We start from the raw sequence: 19,217 nt of genomic DNA on the forward strand, positions 1-19,217 counted from the left end.
ATAGTGGTTTTCATCTTGTCACTTTCCTGGTATAGAAAACACGTTTTTACTGAAATGAGTCAAAATGGATTTATTGCGTTTTGGAACCAAACTCTTCATTTAAATCCTCAACGCTTGCTTATATATTCAAATATTATATATTTAAATTTTCAATGCTTGCTTATATAGTCAAATAGTATATATTTAAATATTCAATGCTTGTTTATATATTCAAATAGTATATATTTAAATAGTCAACGCTTGCTTATATATTCAAATAGTATATATAATATTTAACGCTTGTTTATATATTTAGATATTTAACACTTGCTTATGTTTAAAAAAATACATATTTATATTCATATATGTGTGTATAAGAATATGTCCCTTTTTTAAGTAAGTATATTAAAAGAATAGTAATGGAGAATGCAGATAACATACATTTAGTATTGACATGTATGCATTTAGCTTTCATCCAAAGTGACTTACAACAATGAGGAATAGAATAAACCGATTCTTTTTAGGCATGCAATTATATGAGAAGTGAAATACAAATACCTCTTGGAAGAGGAAGAGTATATAGTAGGCCTAGTATATAATATTTTGGTAATAATAATCCAGTAGTAATTTTCTATTGCTGTTGTGCCCTCACCTGGCTATGATGGGTATTGCAACTGATTATGTTCTTTATGTTTGTTATAATTGTTAGTGTATAACATTAGATCATAACATTTCTGTTGATAGGTGAGAGTAACTGGCTAATAGTGGCCACTGGTGTGGCTGACTGTTACTACAATGTCATGGACCTTCCAATGGGTGCCACATACAGGTTCAGAGTAGCCTGTGTGAACAAGGCCGGCCAAGGACCTTACAGCAATTTATCTGATAAAGTTGTCCTGGACTCGACAGGTACAGTAGTGTTTTATATACTGAAAGACCTATGATATCACAAGAATGTGACCCTGCTATGTTATTTGGCTCCACTTTGGGAGTAAATTAAAACATTTTGGAAAATGAAGTGCTCTTCATCATGATCCATAAAATTAAAGGTTGATCATTTTCGTTTAATTTATAATCTAATATGTGACCAACTCTGTGAAAACTCAGCTAAAGTAATTTTTTGAGATTTATTTTATTCTTCCTACAAAATTGAAGTACATTCTGTAAAAATGTAACCTTAATATCTTTACAATTGACTGAGTAAGGTCATATCAACTATTCAAATTAAAGTGAAGTCATTGATTAAAATTTTATGCTCCTAATTTTATAATTATATAGTATGGTTGAGTGAAAGGTGCCAAAGAATGCCTTGCTAAAATATGTTAAATTGTTCTTTATTATCTACATAGAAGGTATGTGGCAAAGATGATCCAGAAACGATTTTATGTGTCCATTTATAACTCTAGGATTTGCCTTTTTAAATGAAATTGTCTGTTATTGGCTCATTTGAAAGGGTCATGAATAGTTATGTTGAGCTCTGCTCTGATTGGCTGTCTCTCAGAGCAGCTCCTTTAGTAGCTCTGTGTGTGTGCAAACAGAGCCTGTATCAGACAAAGATACAGAATATGAGGATAATCAATTATTTAGAGATTGTTAATGGACGTTTCTGAGTGGTAAGTTTATATATAGTTAATATATATAGTTATATTTTAGTATGGACCTGCAAAAACGTAACTGTAACTTCAATGGTAGAACTAGCATATAGCATTAACTCAGCAGTGACAACTATGTTTTTAGCATTGTAACAACATTGTAATTTATTGAATGTGTAATTTAATATTGGAGGCATACATCTTAACTGTAACATCAAAGTTGGTGCTATTTTGAGATTGACCTGTTTACCAGCGGTCTTTTGCATGCACATGGTTTACATAAGAAGGAGGAAGCAATCGTGTTTGAGGCTCACGATATGTCATTACTATGTACAGAACTCTTATTATTCATCTATGCCTAGTTAAATACAGTTTTACAATCTATGGTACCTTGAAATATGGGCCTTTTTATGCAAATTTAACCCAATTGTTATGTTTGGTCCGTATTTTACCCAACCATGGTTTGAAGCAACCTGGCATTTAAGCCATTCTTAAAGGGAATTTTTTTGGAAAATTTTCCAGCTCCCCTAGAGTTAAACATTTGATTTTTACCATTTTGGAATCCATTCAGCTGATCTCCGGGTCTGGCGCTACCACTTTTGGCATAGCTTGGCACAATCCATTGAATTTGATTAGACCATTAGCATCGCGCTAAAAAATAACCAAAGAGTTTTGATATTTTTTCTATTTAAAACTTGACTCTTCGTGTACTAAGACCGGCGGAAAATTAAAAGTTGCGATTTTCTAGGCAGATATGGCTTGGAACTATACTCTCAATAAGGCGTCATAATCAAGGACTTCGCTGATGTAACATGGCTGCCGCAAGCGTAGTGAAATTACGCACTGCCCGAAAATAAGCATATTTTCAAAAAAAAATGGAATGTCCCTTTAATTAACTTTTAAATGACTTTGAATTTTTAAATCCATTTTTTTCCACAGCACCCCAAAAGTCAAGTGGGACAGTTGTAGTCAAAACCCTTCCACCAGCTCCTGTACCTGCAGTGGTAACATCTACCATGACCATACCTGCAATAAAGCCTGCTGGCATTAAAACATCTCCACCAGTGACTTCTGTCCCTTCTACAACCCAGCCCGTAAAACCCATCTCTGCTCCACCTGCCTCTACTGCTACACCTTCCCCTGCTCCCCCTGTTCCCACCCACCATACTGCACCTGATACCCAACCTCCAGCTCCTGGCACCGCTACCCCGGCCAAAGCCAAGACCACTCTCAACATCACCATGGCCAAACCCTCCCCAGCATCTCCTGTAGCTCCGCCTCCTCCCACAAAACCTTCACCTCCCGCTGTACTGCCCAAACCTCTGAGCCCTGTCACTGTGATCACAACCTCAGCCAGAACTCCTCCCGTGTCTCCGCCCCCTCTCGTGTCTCCTCCGCCCACCATCGGCAAGCCCATCTCATCAGTGCCAATGTATGTGCCGGCCACCACTGCTGCAGATGTGACCCCAGCCGCCCCCAAAACCTCGGCTCCTACGCTGTCGCCACCGGTGGTGTTAGTTACAAGTTTAAGTCCTTTAGGTGAAGGTACCACAACACCCGGTCGTATGACCCCAAGCGGAAGAGCCACTCCATCTGGACGCATGACTCCTACAGGACGCAGGACTCCTTTGGGAAAACCCGGAGAGTCCACACTACGGCAGGGAGTGCCCCAGAAACCGTACACATTCATGGATGAGAAAGCGAGGTAATTGTGATCTGATTGCTTATTTGTTGTCCTGTACCAGTGTCAGAAGGATGTGTTATGAAGTAGCAATATTTGACATTTAAAGTGAAAATATAATTTTTTAATTATATTGCTCATGGTGCATTCACACCAGACCCGGAAGAGGCGGCAAGTGCGAGTGATTTACATCTTAAGTAAATGTGAAGACGCGAGTAGGCATCCTCTGGCGAAGGTGTGGTGCGTATGGCGCAGAACGCACTCAGCATGAATTGAGCATTGTTGCGTGATCCGTGCAAGTTGAAAAATCTGAACTTTGGCAAATTTTTGTGCCACGTTAACCAATCAGGAGCTTGCTCTAGCAGTGACGTGATTACAGGAAGCGAGCAGAGGCAGAAAAACAAAACAACAATGGAGGACAATCATCATCGCTACACTAGACATCTTCGTACTTTTAGGGGCTGGACACACCAAAACTTTTAAACGCGGCTGAAAATGCCTTGAGGACGCCGAATGCCAGTTGTTTTTCAGCCGAGCACTTTGGTAGCTCTGATACTTCAGCTGTGAGCCGGATGGTTGCTGTGGTAATGTCCCGGTAATGTCACTGTAATTGGACGGCCGTGTGAGAACTGACATTGACGAGCGGAGCTTTTCACTCAAAGTTGAATATTTTTGAACTCTCGGCGCTCAGCGCTGGGCGCGAAAAACCCTGATCGCTGGTTTTCAGCGGGGAAAAAAACAGCTAGCTGCTTGCTTATTTGAGTTTCCATTGGAATCAATTGTAAACATGCGCCGGCCGCGGGCGTAAAAGCTTTGGTGTGTCCAGCCCCTTACAGGAATTAAAAGTGTTTTGTTTGGAAGAAAGTGAGTGTGATGGTCAAATAATCTGGTAAGTTTACTCAATTTGAGCTATATAAGCCCCTCCCATGATGCAAATTTAGGCATGAATGTCTCGAATGGCTAGAAACGACTTTCACGCGCAAAAGAAACGAGTAAACTCTAAATATTCAAGCATCCAACTACACGCGAATAGCGCGTTGTTGCCGCCTCTTCCGTGTCTGGTGTGAACGCACAGTTAGCGTTACCTAAAATCCAAAGTCCAGTAAAGCTGTAATGCACAATGTTTCAAATATTATGCACAGTGTTTGTGGTAGATTTTAATTTTATTTAAGTTCAAGTTTTTCAGAGTAAATTTTTGTCTACAGCAAATAGGTCACTCAACCACTGTGTTTTATTTAAACCATTAAGTTTATTTTATGGCATGTCCCTGGTCAAACCTGGTTCATTTTTGAGCACTTTTTTTTAATAAGATGTGTACTTACGTAATGTTTTCTCTTTACAGAGGTCGTTTTGGTGTTATCAGAGAGTGTCGAGAAAACGCCACCGGCAACCTATACATGGCCAAGATTGTGCCGTACGAACCTGAAAACAAGCAGGTCGTGTTACAGGAGTATGACATCCTGAAATCCCTCCACCATGAGAAGATTATGGCCCTTCACGAGGCCTACGTCACCCCGCGCTACCTGGTGCTCATTTCAGAGTGCTGCTCAGGAAAAGAGCTCCTCTATAGTTTGATTGACAGGTCAGAGACTGTCACAATGTGATCATTAATCTTGTGACTTGGTGTCTGCAACTCTATGCTGGGTGTTCAAAATCTGAAGCTTATTGTTTTGATCTCCCTCTTTAGATTCAGATACTCTGAAGATGATGTGGTGGTGTACGTTGTACAGATTCTTCAGGGTCTGGACTATCTGCACAGCCGGAGAATTCTGCATTTGGATATCAAACCAGAAAACATCATCGTCACCTACATGAACGTGGTTAAGATCATTGATTTTGGTAGCGCGCAGAACTTCAATCCACTCTTTCTCAAGCATTACAGCCCGCGCATTGGAACACTTGACTACATGTGTAAGACATTTTTATATGCTCATTTTTTTATTATGTTGGCTTGACAAAGCCATCAGCCTGTTATTGTACCAGCATGAGTTAGGACCTGAAAGCCAATCTTTCCAATAATCATCCAGAACACCCTAACAACTACCTAGCAGTGCCCTAGTTCAATGGTTCTCAAACTGGGGTCAGGAGATTGTGCCAGGGAGGCTCTATTGTTATGACATTTTATAAAATACATTAAATTATTATAGATTTTGTGAGATTAAACCTTAAAATTAAATTGAATATGTTTTGTTTAAGACTTTTAAAGGTGGATTGCAAGATTTCTAAAAAACGCTTTGGAAAAGGGAGTTGGGCGGACTACCAAAACACACTTCTAGCCAATCAGCAGCAAGGGGCGTGTCTACTAAACAACATCCTTGCCTGGGTTGCGTATGTGTGGGGCGGGTCTATTAAAAGATGGTCCAATTCTATTGGGGTAGGGGCATGTTTGTTTAGGTGATTTCAACACTGGCTTTCAGAGATCATGGACCCTGCCTTTAATTTTTAAGTTTATGAAGGGATGCACAGTGCACAAGGGAGGCCACACCCGAAAAAGTTTGAGAACCACTGCCCTAGTTACCATCCAAATTATCCGAAAGGATGATAAATCTCTACGACTAAAACATCTCAGCATCAACTCATAACACTTTAGCAGTGTTCCTGTAGCTAAAAGGGTAGAGTATTGCATTAACGCAAAGGTAATAAGTAAGTTCAATCTTCAGAGAAAACACTTACTGTGCGCTATTCACGCGTACTTGCACGCTTGAACATTTTGAGTTTACTCGCTTCATTCGCGCGTGAAATTCTAGTCATTCGAGACATTCACGCGGAAATTCACATTATGGGAGGGGCTTCTGCAACTCCACCTGCTCCCAGGATGCCTATTCGCGTCTTTGCATTGAAGTCGCTTAGAATATAAGCACCTGCCAAATGCATAAATGTAAAATGTACAGTAGTGTCTTGGTAATGCAATGTCGAAGGCATGCTGATATTTAAACGCAAATTGTATAAATAAACATGTAGGTAGGCTATGATCTTTTAAATTTTGAGCAAGGCATTTTCAAACCAAAGCTTGACAAACTTTACGTCGTTGCCCGATGAAACTCACGTATGTCCAAATCTCCGATCTGTGATCCGATCCGCAGGGGAAAAGTATGTATGTAAATGCGTGAATCGTCTCACCAGGCTGTGTTTATTCGGCTATCCAGTCCTGAGCTTCGATGAAACTTCACGAGACCAGCGAAATGCTTCCACAGGGCGGAAGATACGCGGCGTGATTGACAGCTTTGACACCAAATGGATATACGTGAAAAGCAGATGACATGATTTCACAACTTTTTTATTGGCCATTTAGATATGTGAAGCATACTGTATACGGAAATTAACCTGGACATTCAATCTGTTGAAAAATCTCAAAATCGGCAAAATGGACATACGTGGTTTTCATCGGACAGCGATTAGTACCTCAGAGATACATCTTGGTACCAAAGAGAGCTTATTAGTACCTTAAAGATACTCTACATACTGGTACCAAATACATATCTGTACCTTATGTAGAACATATTAGGACCTTTTTAAAGGGTATTGCCCCATATTTTGATCATTTATTCTAACAGTGTAGGTATTGATTTAAAATATGTTACTTATTGTCCCAGTGTTACCTTCTATAATTTATTTCTTGTATTTTGGAAAAATTCTGCATCTCTTTGCATCTTGTAATTTGTGTTTTTTTCTGTGTCCATGGTGCCTATTGAAAGCCCCTGAGATGTTGAAAGGTGATGTGGTGGGTCCACCAGCAGACATCTGGAGCATTGGCATTGTAACATACATCATGTAAGTGCCGTCTCTGAAAGTATCCAAATCAATGTTACCTTGGCCTGGGACACACCACACTGGAAGATTTTCAATTCTTAACCTATTTTAAATCTATGGGCGACCACAGATGTAAAGATTTTATAAGTCGATATTCTTTCTCAATACTTCTCTTTCCTGTCATGTTTGTAGGTGTCTTGTTTCAGCTATATAAGCATGCAACATTTAATTGAAGCTTGCTCGCTCTCATTGGCTATTGCAGCTGTCATGTCGGAGGAAGCCTGATCAAAAGTTTTCGGGGAGGCTCCAACGCAATCGGGAGCAGCAAAATAATCCCTATGACACCACAAACCGGATGTTTTTTAAACAAAAAATCAGCTGCTTTAAAACACTAATCGGGTCACTCCCCTTTTGATCGCAGAGAGTGCAATTCGGCTTAAAATGTTTCAGTCTTAGTTCACAACCATATTTTTGTCAGTAAGATGGCCCTTGAAATTGTTTAAAATAATTTTGTTGTCTTTTATCATATGCATTTCAGAAGTTTACAGATTGTGTCTGTAATTACTTTTAATCCAAACTTTGTACTGTTTGGCTCTAAAATATCCTGATGTATACATTCAGGCTCAGTGGAAGACTGCCATTTACAGAGAACAACCCTGCTGAGACGGAGGCCAGAATCCAGGCGGCAAAGTTTGACATGAGTAAGCTGTACCAAAATGTGTCCCAAAGTGCCTCTCTGTTCCTCAAAAAGATCCTGTGCAGTTACCCTTGGTGAGTACAATGAAATGTTTTATTAAATATTTAACTTACAAGTCACAAAAACTTCTAGATAGATAGCTAGATACCATATTTTCCAGACTATAAGTCGCTCCGGAGTATAAGTCGCATCAGGCAAAAATGCGTCATATATATATGAGTTGCACTGGACTATAAGTCGCATTTATTTAGAAAACTATTTTTACTAAATCCAAGCCCAAGAACAGACATTTAATCTGGAAAGGCAAGTTATTCAACTAAACAATTGCACACAGACTAGAAGGCTGAATATGTGTCCGTACATGTTAAAGTAACATAAACAGTTATTTACACAATACAGAATAGCATACAGAACATACCTGGGAGACTGAATAGGCTAAATTAACCTAACAAGCCAAATCAAGTTCACGAATCTCCCAAAGTCATTCCACGTCACTGAATCCATTGAATTACATAAATACAGGAGCAGCATATAGACTCTCACGGCTGTAGATGTTGTCTTTTGGTTCATTTTAGTCAGTATGAATTAATTTTGACTAGGGGTGTTACGATTCTCCGAATCCTCGATTCGATTACATTTTCGATTCTAATGTCACGATTCGATTCTCGGTTTTTACTTTTTTTTGTGAAAGACAAAAAATGCTATGGCATTAATATTTATAATTATTATTATTATTATTATTATTATTATTATAGTTTCACATTAACAGGCACATTGTATGCTTTTCCTCGCATGGGGGTTTGTGGGCTTTACTTTACGAAAGAGAGCTTGTGGAGAGAGGATTCCTTCTTGCACGCACATGGACTTACTGCGCGGTCTTGGACGACCATCTGAAATAAATCCAGCGCATCATAAGCAGCTGCGCCTCTCTCTGTCTCACGTGCGCGCGCTCTCGCGTCTGTCCGAAGTCTAAACATAAACTAAAGTAATCATTACGTATTTGTTTAGTTTTATGCCTTTCATGTGAGCTGAGGCAAACAATCCCTATTGTTTAAAATATAATCCGCTGCATCTTGGCGCCCTACTCTCGCGCACGTGCAGAGACAGAGCTGTGCTCTGCCCGAAGTCAGATCAGTAGGTAGTAATCCTGTTTATGATATGCATTTCAAGGAGTTGTAGCAATACATCCCTCGTGTTTAAAATATAAATCTCTGAGAGCTTTTTTCCCTCGCTTGGCAAGCCAACCGGACGTGACATGGGGGCGTGGCAGAATCGACGATCCCATTTTTTATTTCGAAGTTCATGGTTGTGAATTAATTTTGATCGTTTTCAATTTGAAATCGAAATCGTGACACACTTAATTTTGACATATAAGTTGCAACTGACTATACGTCGCAGGAGCAGCCAAACTATGAATAAAGTGCGACTTATAGTCCGGAAAATACGGTAGATAGATAGATAGATAGATAGATAGATAGATAGATAGATAGATAGATAGATAGATAGATAGATAGATAGATAGATAGATACGGATAAGATCATACAAAAAAGGACAAACCCAGTCATTGGGTTAAATTAACCAAGAAAATGTTTATATTTTACAATGGGTTAAAACAACTCAGCATTTTGTGTTAAAGCAACACTAAGTAGTTTTTTTACCTTTAAATAATGTCTCTAAAATTATTTCAGTGATAGAACAACTTTTAACTGGACAAATTGTACTGTTGCTGCAACCTGAGCAGCCTCCTAGCTGCTACAAGCACACTCTGAAAGTGGCGGTGAAGGGTAGGAAACACAGCTCCGCCCCTCCCCCTGCCTGCAGAAGAGTGTCTGATACCAGGCACTTTTGCGCTTTTCAACCACATGGGGTAGCTGTAAGTCATTTTTACATGGAAACTACATAGTGTTGCTTTAAAACAACCCAGCATAGGTTCATCTCTTGTTGGCAAATAACCCAGCATTTATTAGAGTGTATCTTTCAGTTCGGACAAGGGCAAGGCAGTGTGCATTGACTCATTGTCTAGATGTCTTACGGGCGCACGTTGTGTTTCAGGGCCCGTCCTACTATTAAAGACTGCTTTAACAACTCCTGGCTTCAAGACGCTTACCTGATGAGATTGCGCAGACAGACTCTCACCTTCACCACCACACTCCTCAAACAGTTTCTGGAGCAACAGAAGCAGGTCAGGGCCGAGGTGGCAACAAAGCACAAAGTCCTTCTTCGTTCCTACCAGAGCAGCCCACAGACCCCATCCACACCCGGCACCCCCGCCACACCCATCTTTCAGTGATCTCCACAACTGGATATTCTCCAGAGATGAGAAGAAAGCTCCAGGGTTCTCCAGAGTCAGAGACACACAGCCTCAGGGGATCTCAGCCCTTCTAAACTACCCACCTGATGGGGATTTTATGGGACTGGATGTGCAGTAAGCAGAACAAGCACAGGATCCTCTGGCCTTGGAAACCTTGCTGACAAAAGTATCATGGATGGTGGAGCATTTACCTCTTCTAGCTGTGGCCAGCATGCACAGTGAAATTGTGTTTATTGTCCAGAATCTCCACTGTCTGACACAATTTTATAGCAGGTTAGCATTGCATCTCTTGCAAGGGGTCAGGACCTTTAAACCCATTTTGGTTGAAAAGAGACTCATTCAAGATGTAGTCCATCACTTGACGCAAAAAAAATGTCATGTTAATGTGTATTTTTGTGGTGTCTTCCACTTGTAAACCAGGGCCTTGAGACTTGTGGAAAATAGTGTATATGTTTTTTGAACTAGTTTTTATGGCACAAGTAATACTTTTATTACTGGTACTTGTTATACCTTAGTGATGATCAGTATACTGTATATGAAAATCATTGATATGATGCCATCAACCAATATCATTTTTTTGTCTTTTACTAAAGTGTATTAGTCTAAACATGAGTGGATTGAATTCATTGTAATATTAAAAAGCCTTTTTTGGCGTCAGCGTTGTTTCTTAATACAACTAAAGTTTTATGGAGTGACAGTTTTTTCAGTATTCAAAACCGTGTTTGGCTCTCTCGGCCTCTTAGATTCAACTTTTTATATGTTGAAGTCTGCTTTAACATCAGGAATGTATTGTGTATTGCAGATTTTAGTGCATCGGAATAGCATACAGCATGCATCAATACAAAATTCCTCTCCATAGTGTAACTTGAGCACCACTGGTTGAAAATCTCAATCCCTGTCAACGCAAGAGGATGATACAGTTTGTTGGCCAAAGTTATCTGTATGTAGAAATCAACTTCAGAGATGCTGGTTTATGTGCCTGGAAACTGGTGATATGTAAGGAGTTTGGATGGATTGAAGATGTCTGACTTATTTTTATTTTCTGTCCTTTTAAAATAAACTAGAATATGTTTTTAAAAATATACATCGGCTGCTGCAGTGAATGGTGATGAGAATCTTATTTTTTAAGTAATTTTAATACACAGTATATGAATTAAGGGAGATTTGGGGTTGATAGATTGTCAGGTATTATCTTTGATCAATTACAATTCCCTTACTTTTATCAAGATAATACAATTAATAATAAAGTATATGAAGTTATATATCAGTACAAAAACATAAAATGTATTAAGATTTAAAGATTTAAAGGTGCACTGTGTAGATTTTAGCGACATCTAGTGGTGAGGTTGCACCTCTGTCCACCACTCACCCCTCCCTTTCAAAACGCATAGAGAAGCTACGGAAGCTGCTACAGTACAAACATGCTGTCATCTGAGACAACATGGTAACGAAATGCGCTTTGTAGAGCAGTTGGTCCGTTTCGGGCTACCTTAAAAACATGGTGGTGCAAAATGGGGACTTCCACATAAGGGGGCCTGCAGTATGCAGTATGATGATTGGCTTAATTTAATCGTTAGCCAACCAGAGGCAGAGTTCACAAACAAGCACATGCACAGTCAGTCCGAGCAGTGTTGCCAACTTTGTGACTTTGTCGCTTGATTTAGCAACTTTCTAGACCCCTTTAGTGACTTTCTTTCAAAAAAGCGACTAGGCCAAATCTAGCGATCTTTTCTGGCGTGGTTGGAGACTGATGTGAGAGCACGTATCGTTCTCAATGAGCAGCGGGCGTCACGGCTGCACCCCATCCCTGTTTTAAGGCACTCAAAGGCAGCCCGGTCCTGGCTCAGCAATCCCTCCGAGTCGCACACACCCTTAACGACAGAGCGATGGCAAGTACAACGAACTCAAAGGTAGAGGTCACAAACACAAAGTATAATAAGCACTATCTTTACATCGTTGAGGTGCATGCAACTTATGCCCATGAAAAAGGAGTCTCTCCACGTCTGTGGCAAGAAATTTTTATCTGAAGAAGCACCTTACATCATCACATGCTGCCACAAAATTAGTGGTTTTTCTTTAGTGTCAATTTCATTCATTTAACAGATTTAATATTGGGGGCATCCAAGTTATTTGAAATATTTGAACTTTTTTTTAAGAAACTCAATAGTTACTTTTCCTGGTATAATTAGTTACTTTTATAATGATGTAACGCAGTTACTAATTGTAACTAATTACTTTTTTAAAGTAACGTTCCGAACACTGATATTTATATTGCATTTTTGTCAGGAGATCCTCCTAAAATGTACACATTGCACCTTTAATACTTAGTAAAATGAATTCAAAACATCCCTCTTTTAAATGATCTCTACATGAAGAGATATTTGTCTAAACCGTGTACACCAGTTATTATTTATTAATCTATAAACAAGATTTTACTTTAGAGTATGAATGGCTGTTGGTCTTGATTTTATTGTATTTGAGTCAGTGTATTTTAATGCTTACCGTTTCTATTATTTGAATTTATTTTTGAACAGTTTGCTTGTTTGGTGAATGCAGAAACATGGTTTGTGCTTATTATTTGTTTGTTTGTCATCGTTTAGTTGTTAATTTATCTAATGTGAAAGTTCACAAATTTTCTAACACAAAAATATGGTAATAAATATTACAAAATTTTAGTACAAACAAAAGGGGAAGAATGGCTGATTTCACACAAGGCAACAGTTTGGTATGATTTTTCAATGCAATCTATTTGGTCTCCTTGCATAACTGCTAGCATAAGTTATGTTCTTCTAGCCAGTTTGTTTATTATTTCCTTTATCTTCAGTTTATTTAAATAAGAGTGATGTTCTTGTTGAAATTTTAGATATGATAACATTTTTAGTGCAAAAATTATAACTGAAATAAAGTAAAAATGATGTGTTGGATTTACTTGGGGTGTATATGCACCATTTTTGCATCACCCTTTTTAGGTAGTTCCAGCTTGGATCATTTTGCTTGGAATTAGCAGGAAAACCTGTGTTTTATGTACTTAAATTTTTAAGTAAAGAATGTTGGTGAACTCAGATATTTGAGTTCATATAGCACATATTTTCTTGTTAATTTTAAGTGGAGTGATTCCAAGTTGGGATTACTTGGGGGGTGTGGTGCAAGAATGGTGCATATATGTTTTAAGTAAATCCAACACATGATTTTTAGAGTGAAGTTTGAGCTGTTGGCTTTGCCAAGCCAACATCATAACATGGGAAAAGATTGAAGTAAGATTCAGAATCTTCTCAGTTGTTAGGAATAAGGTTTTATATTTCATTTTTGTGTGATCAAACGATCAACCCTTTAATGTGAAACTAAATCAAGCTTTTTTGGAATGAAAAACAGTGGCAAAATGTGGAGATAACATGAATGTTTTACAGTAGAATGAAGTGTGTATATGTGGAAAACCTGACCTTTCATGAATAAAATCAGCTGTCAGCAATACTGAACAGACTCTGCATTCATTTCAAACAAACGTTATGTTCTTTTCACAAATGTCCCTCTGTTTGCATTCAAATATGAGATGCAACCGAAAATGATCAAAATCTAATTATAAAATAACAAAATTTGGATTGGACTACATAAAAAACATTAGTCAACCCTGATGCATGGGTCAGATGCAGTCAACCTAAGTTTTACACGTCTCGTTGGCTGTCCATTTTTTTATTTGGGATCACTCGCATTTCGCATCTCAGCATCTGCCATCACTGCACCTCAGTTATAGCCTTACAGGTCTTTAGTAAAACCCTGTTAACAACACATGTTGATCTTTTATTAGACCCACACACAGTTGCATCTTTAGGAATTGAGGGGGCTGCAAAGGAGTTTTGAAAATCAGACATATAATGTATTTGAAGGCTTTAACATTTTAATCTAAGTCTATGTTTATTAGGTTAATTTGAAATTAGGAAGTAATTTCTTTTATTTCTTTTGATTAAAGTTATTTGCTGGCTAATTTATGAAGCCGAGATTATCCTTAAGCCTCTCCTGATACTGATATCTTTCACCACCATATCATATTTACATTTATGCATTTGATTTACACCAAATTGATTTACAGTCAGTATGGGTTTCCCCTGGGGTTTAAAGCCATGACCTTTTGCATTGCTAACACAATGCTTTACCAGTTATGACACAAGTATGGGTATTTTTGTAGCAATAGCCAATAATACATTGTATGGGTCAAAATTATCTATTTTTATGCCAAAAATCATTAGGATATTAAAGGAAAACACCACAGTTTTTTAATATTTTACTATGTTTTTACCTCAACTTAGATTAATTAATACATACCTATCTTTTTTTAATGCATGCACTTAATATTTGTACAGCACGTTGTGAATGTGTTAGCATTTAGCACCATTCATTCATTAGGATCCAAACAGGGATGAATTTAGAAGCCACCAAACACTTCCATATTTTCTTATTTAAAGACTATGGGGCGGTTTCTCGGACAGGGATTAGACTAGTCCTAGACTAAAACATTTTTAAGAGCTGTCCAAACTGAAAACAACTTGCACTGACATATCTTAAAATACATCAGGGCCCTTTGTTTTGCCTCAAAATGCACACAGATAATGTTTTTAGTAAGGAATGTTTGTTAAAACTAGTTATATTTCCTAATTAAACTAAGGCCTAGTCCTGAATTAAGCTAATCTCTGTCCGGGAAACCGCCTCTGTGAGGTAAGAACATAGTAAACTATTGAAAAACGGTGGTGTTTTCCTTTAAGTAAAGATCATGTTACAAGTTATTTTGTACATTTCATACCGTAAATATATTAAAACTTTATTTATCTTATGTGTTGCTAAGGACTTCATTTGGACAACTTTAAAGGTGATTTTCTCAATATTTTTATTTTTTGCAACCTGCCAGATTCTAGATTTTTAAAGAGCACCTATTTAATTGCTAAAAACAATGTTATTTTGTGTAATTGGTACATTTTTGTAGCCCCAGATTTCACTCTCTTCCTGAAATGCATGGATTTGAAAAGCTCTGTGTACCTGATTGGCCATATAAAATCGTGAATCGGACCATTGGTGCTTTTTAAATAGTTGTATTTTGGCCAAATATTGTCCTATACTAACATATCCATACATCAATGAAAAACTTATTTATTCAGATGATGTATAAATCTCAATTAAACAAATCGACACTTAAGACTTTTGTGGTCTAGGATTACAACTGAGCTATAGAAAAACAATATTAAAAATCATTATTTTTTTATAAATAAATAATATATTACACACAACATTAAAAATCTCATTGGAAGTTGAAGACATAACATCCTAAATATTTTTACATTGATGAAACTTTATTAAAGGATCACCCATATATTTTGCCTCCATGGATGTCTGAGGTTAAGGCTGCATGACCTCCACCTTCAGGGTGCACTTTGAACATGAATGACCCTCAGGACCAAAAGTGCACTGGTGAGTCACAATATAGTGTACTGTACTGTATGTCTAACAGCTGGTCTATGTTTCAGCTGTATGAATGTATGCCATTGTCCCAGAAGCTTAAGGAAAAAACTGTGAGAAAGGCCCTTCAAAGTTCTTGCAGGAACTGAAAGATTTGGTTTTGCTGGTTGTCTTCTAGGCCTATTCATCATTTGATCAAAGGATAGATATAAAGAAAAGATCCTGACGTGATATTCCTGGTAGTATGGGGTGGTAGTAAGCAAAGGCCCTGACAATGTAAAGACCAAGAGAGGCTTCATTGAGCTGCTAAAGGCCGGCAGATATAAGTGAAGAACCACTTCCACCTAGATTCGGCTTATGGATGGAGATTACATAGAGGAAAATTATCAGTTGGTCTATTAGTTGTGCAAGAGTTCTGTGGTAGCCTATGTCTGTTTCGAGGGTAATAAAATACTTTTTTCCTGACCATTAAAAGCATGTCTGAAAATAATTCAATGTCCTCTGAGATGTTTACTTCATTCATAGACAAGCAGAAAAACATCTTGTTGTTTTGTGGTATAGGGTACTTCACAAAAATGACCTTCAAATAACAGCAGACAGGGTTGTATCTCTGTTATTATGCTACAAAAAAGAAAAAAAAATAGAACGCTGTCAGAAAAAATGTCAATACGTATTGTGAGATATACGTTTTGAACTCTTGTATCTTGTAAATACGAACTGTTTTCGTATTTTAAAGCAAACTATTTTTATCTAAGTTAACCATGTTTTTTTTTTTTTTTTGCAGTAACCACGGCTTTTTGGCATATTAATTGCACTGGCAAACCATGGTTTTACTACAGGTACCATGGTTTAGCCACGTTTTTGTAGCAATATCATGTTTAACCATACTATAGTAGGCCTATAGTATATTTTTTGTTTTTAACTGTAGTACTCTAGAGATAATGTTTGTAAGGGTAGTCTATAAATTTTATTTACAACTTATAGGTCTATTAATACGTAAAGCCAAAAAATACTATTTAAGTCTTAAAAAATGCCCATGTTGATGTTCAAATGTCAATTTCTTGGTTTGAGGAAATGAATAAACAAACAAAAATTATCTTTAATTTTTTTATTTTAAATAATATAAATGGACGCATTTGGACATTTGGAGCACATAGAAAAGTGCGAAACATATTGGAAATATTAAAACAAAACAAAGTACTTATTATATATTATGTAACAAAAACTCATAATCTGGACAAACTTTCTCATGCTTTGCGGTGGATGAATGTAGACAGCAGCGTAGTGTGTCATGAATACCAATGATGTACACTTGGTAATCAACACGACAGAGTGTGCGAACTTTCTTCTTCTTCTTCTTCTTCCCTAAGTGTGCGAACTTTGAGGACTCTCCCTATCCTTCATTCTGATGACGGTCTCAAGCTCCCCGCTCGCGCAGCCCCTGACAAAAAAGTTTGCAAGAAAGTTTTCCGCTTTCTCATAAGCGGAAAGCGGGCCAATACTTGGTATACATTTTAAAACTTACTACTTACGAACAATGACATACATCGGACACTAAATAAAAGGCATTCAAGTCAGAACTGACCGTTCTCTTACGGCGAGGCAAAGAGATCTTTTAAACTTTGTTTGCGTGCTAGATTTTGTAGATTTTAAAGGGGCAACGCATATTGATTAAGTACGATTTCGACGAATAGGGACATTTTGTACAAATGTAGATTAATTAGGTTGTTTTGGTAAAAGAACAATATTAAGTGGTGTAGTTAACAAATTATTATTTTTTAATAAGTTACCAAGAGCGCAAGACGTTTTGAATGTGTTGTGAGTCTCTTGTTTTGTGGGGACCACCGTCCCATTTTATATATTGACCAGAACTAAAAATAGCTACTAAATAGTTGTTTGCATGTGTTTTGATTTTGAAATCTTAAATAGTGTACTGATGTTTATTAAAACCGTTGAATATTTATTTTAAGTCCTTCAGTACAAGTTGTCGCCTTACTTCAGTGTCGTTGCCGCTTTAAGACGACGGTCGCCTTGAAACCGTCAAGTTCCATGTTTGTATCTTGAAATTGAGAGCAGAGCCGAACTCCATGTTGTGAAAAGTTATCTTCTTAAAAGTTAACTTTTTATTATGAGTTTTATTTAATTTTCTTTATCTCGTCTAACTTATAAAAGCACAGATATCACATTTATCCTCGTATGGTTCCGCATTATGTATGTTCTCGGGCGGTAAAAGTTATCTGGAGTTTTGGGGGCATTTGCAGGGAGGGTTTTTTCAATTCAATCGTAGCCAGCGGAAATATTTTAAAACGACAAACATTTTTAGTTTGCGGATCTCATGGACCACCCGTCCTCCTCGATTATCACACAAGTGAGCAGGGATGAAGAAGCGAGTGCGCCCTTACGGGACAGAGGTAAGTTTAGGAGAAAGTTTTGCATCGGCACATGTCAAACTTATTTGATACATGTTTGGGGCGGCAACCGCTTGATACAAAGTGCCGCATTCATTCGCAGTTAGTGCGATTTTAGTGTTCAATCCAGGGTTTATAGTGATATTTCAATACAAAAACAAACCCACAAAGTTGATGATGATGATTGATGCGTCAAGCATCCGGATCAGTTCATCTGTTGGTATATAATACAGTTGCGGCACGTACGGTTAATTTTAATCTTTACATAAATGCAACAGGATTTTATCGGCAAGCATCTTTTATCATTTATTTTTATGTTGATGTAGAGGGGGCGTGGCCAATGTGAGTTCTCTGACGTTTGAGGAAAGGTTGTAATTGTTTACTTCGTAGTGTAAACCTGAGTCAGCCTATGAACATGTGAGCACTTAAGACATAATGAATGATTTGGGTTGTAACAGAGGTTATCAATGCACAGTAATGTCAATATGTTAAGAAACCAACTAATCAATACTGGTAAGGACTATAGGAACATATAGGCACCGTTTATTTTTGTCTTGAACAATAGTTTTAAACATTTGAGTATAAACTTGGATGTTTAAAATTATGAGAAACAATTTATCAGTCCTAAATTTTAAGTAGTGCAAATGGAAAGTCACAGGTTATCATAAGCCACTGTTTGCAGGTCAAAGATTGGATGAATAGTGATTATTTAATCAATTTTTGAAAATATTATGCCATGTTTAAACAGAAATTTCTTAGGGTTGTGCAAGATGTTGAATTATTCACAAGTCAGATATTTAAAAAAATTTAATCTCAAAAAATTACTTTGCTTATCTGGAGAACGGTTTTAGTTATCTGTAATTTGATTATTTAATCTCTAAATATGATTGTAATTTCTGTGCCGTGTTTTGACTTTAGGGTACTATTTAGGGCTTGTAAAGCAAATCGATTGCATTTTGTGAGAAATTTAACGTTATGTGCAACATTATTAGTAGTGATGCACCGATGTATCGGCCGCCGATATTTATCGGCCGGTTTTTGATGAATTTGAAACCATCGGCATATCGGCAATAGCACGAGAAAGGCCGATACCAATTGTTTATTAATTAACTAAATCCATTATATGTAAAAAATGAGTTAATGTTGTTAATAAAATAAATGCTGAATAGCAAAAACCACCTTTGAAGGTTGTCATGCTGTCTTATTATATTTGTTTTAGCTTAATTTGTGCCTCTCTTATTATGTTGGTCAGTTAAATGTTAATTAGATCAAATCCATGTTCAGTAAAAATTATTTGATGCAGAAATAAACTAGCTAATAGACCAAACGGTATCTGCATCGGTATCGGCCAGC

The 19,217-nt window shown here is 37.5% G+C and overlaps 2 protein-coding genes across 2 annotated transcripts in view; both read left to right on the forward strand.

Moving 5' to 3' along the window:
- The window catches only part of spegb (striated muscle enriched protein kinase b), a 118,683-nt gene extending 105,200 nt beyond the window's left edge, over positions 1-13,483 (forward strand). Inside the window, 7 exon segments of the mRNA XM_073854646.1 lie at positions 724-888; positions 2,511-3,276; positions 4,595-4,834; positions 4,940-5,163; positions 6,948-7,023; positions 7,624-7,773; positions 9,753-13,483. Of these exon segments, the coding sequence (XP_073710747.1) occupies positions 724-888; positions 2,511-3,276; positions 4,595-4,834; positions 4,940-5,163; positions 6,948-7,023; positions 7,624-7,773; positions 9,753-9,990 (1,859 nt within the window). The 3' untranslated portion in view covers positions 9,991-13,483.
- A 3,432-nt stretch (positions 13,484-16,915) lies between these two features.
- ctdsp1 (CTD (carboxy-terminal domain, RNA polymerase II, polypeptide A) small phosphatase 1) overlaps positions 16,916-19,217 on the forward strand; it is a 35,379-nt gene continuing 33,077 nt past the window's right edge. The window contains exon 1 of the mRNA XM_055215512.2: positions 16,916-17,867. Coding sequence (XP_055071487.1) covers positions 17,792-17,867 — 76 coding nt within the window. The 5' untranslated portion in view covers positions 16,916-17,791. The remainder of the gene's footprint in view (positions 17,868-19,217) is intronic.

The sequence above is a fragment of the Misgurnus anguillicaudatus genome, chromosome 17 (assembly GCF_027580225.2).
Source record: "Misgurnus anguillicaudatus chromosome 17, ASM2758022v2, whole genome shotgun sequence".
NCBI lineage: Eukaryota > Metazoa > Chordata > Actinopteri > Cypriniformes > Cobitidae > Misgurnus > Misgurnus anguillicaudatus.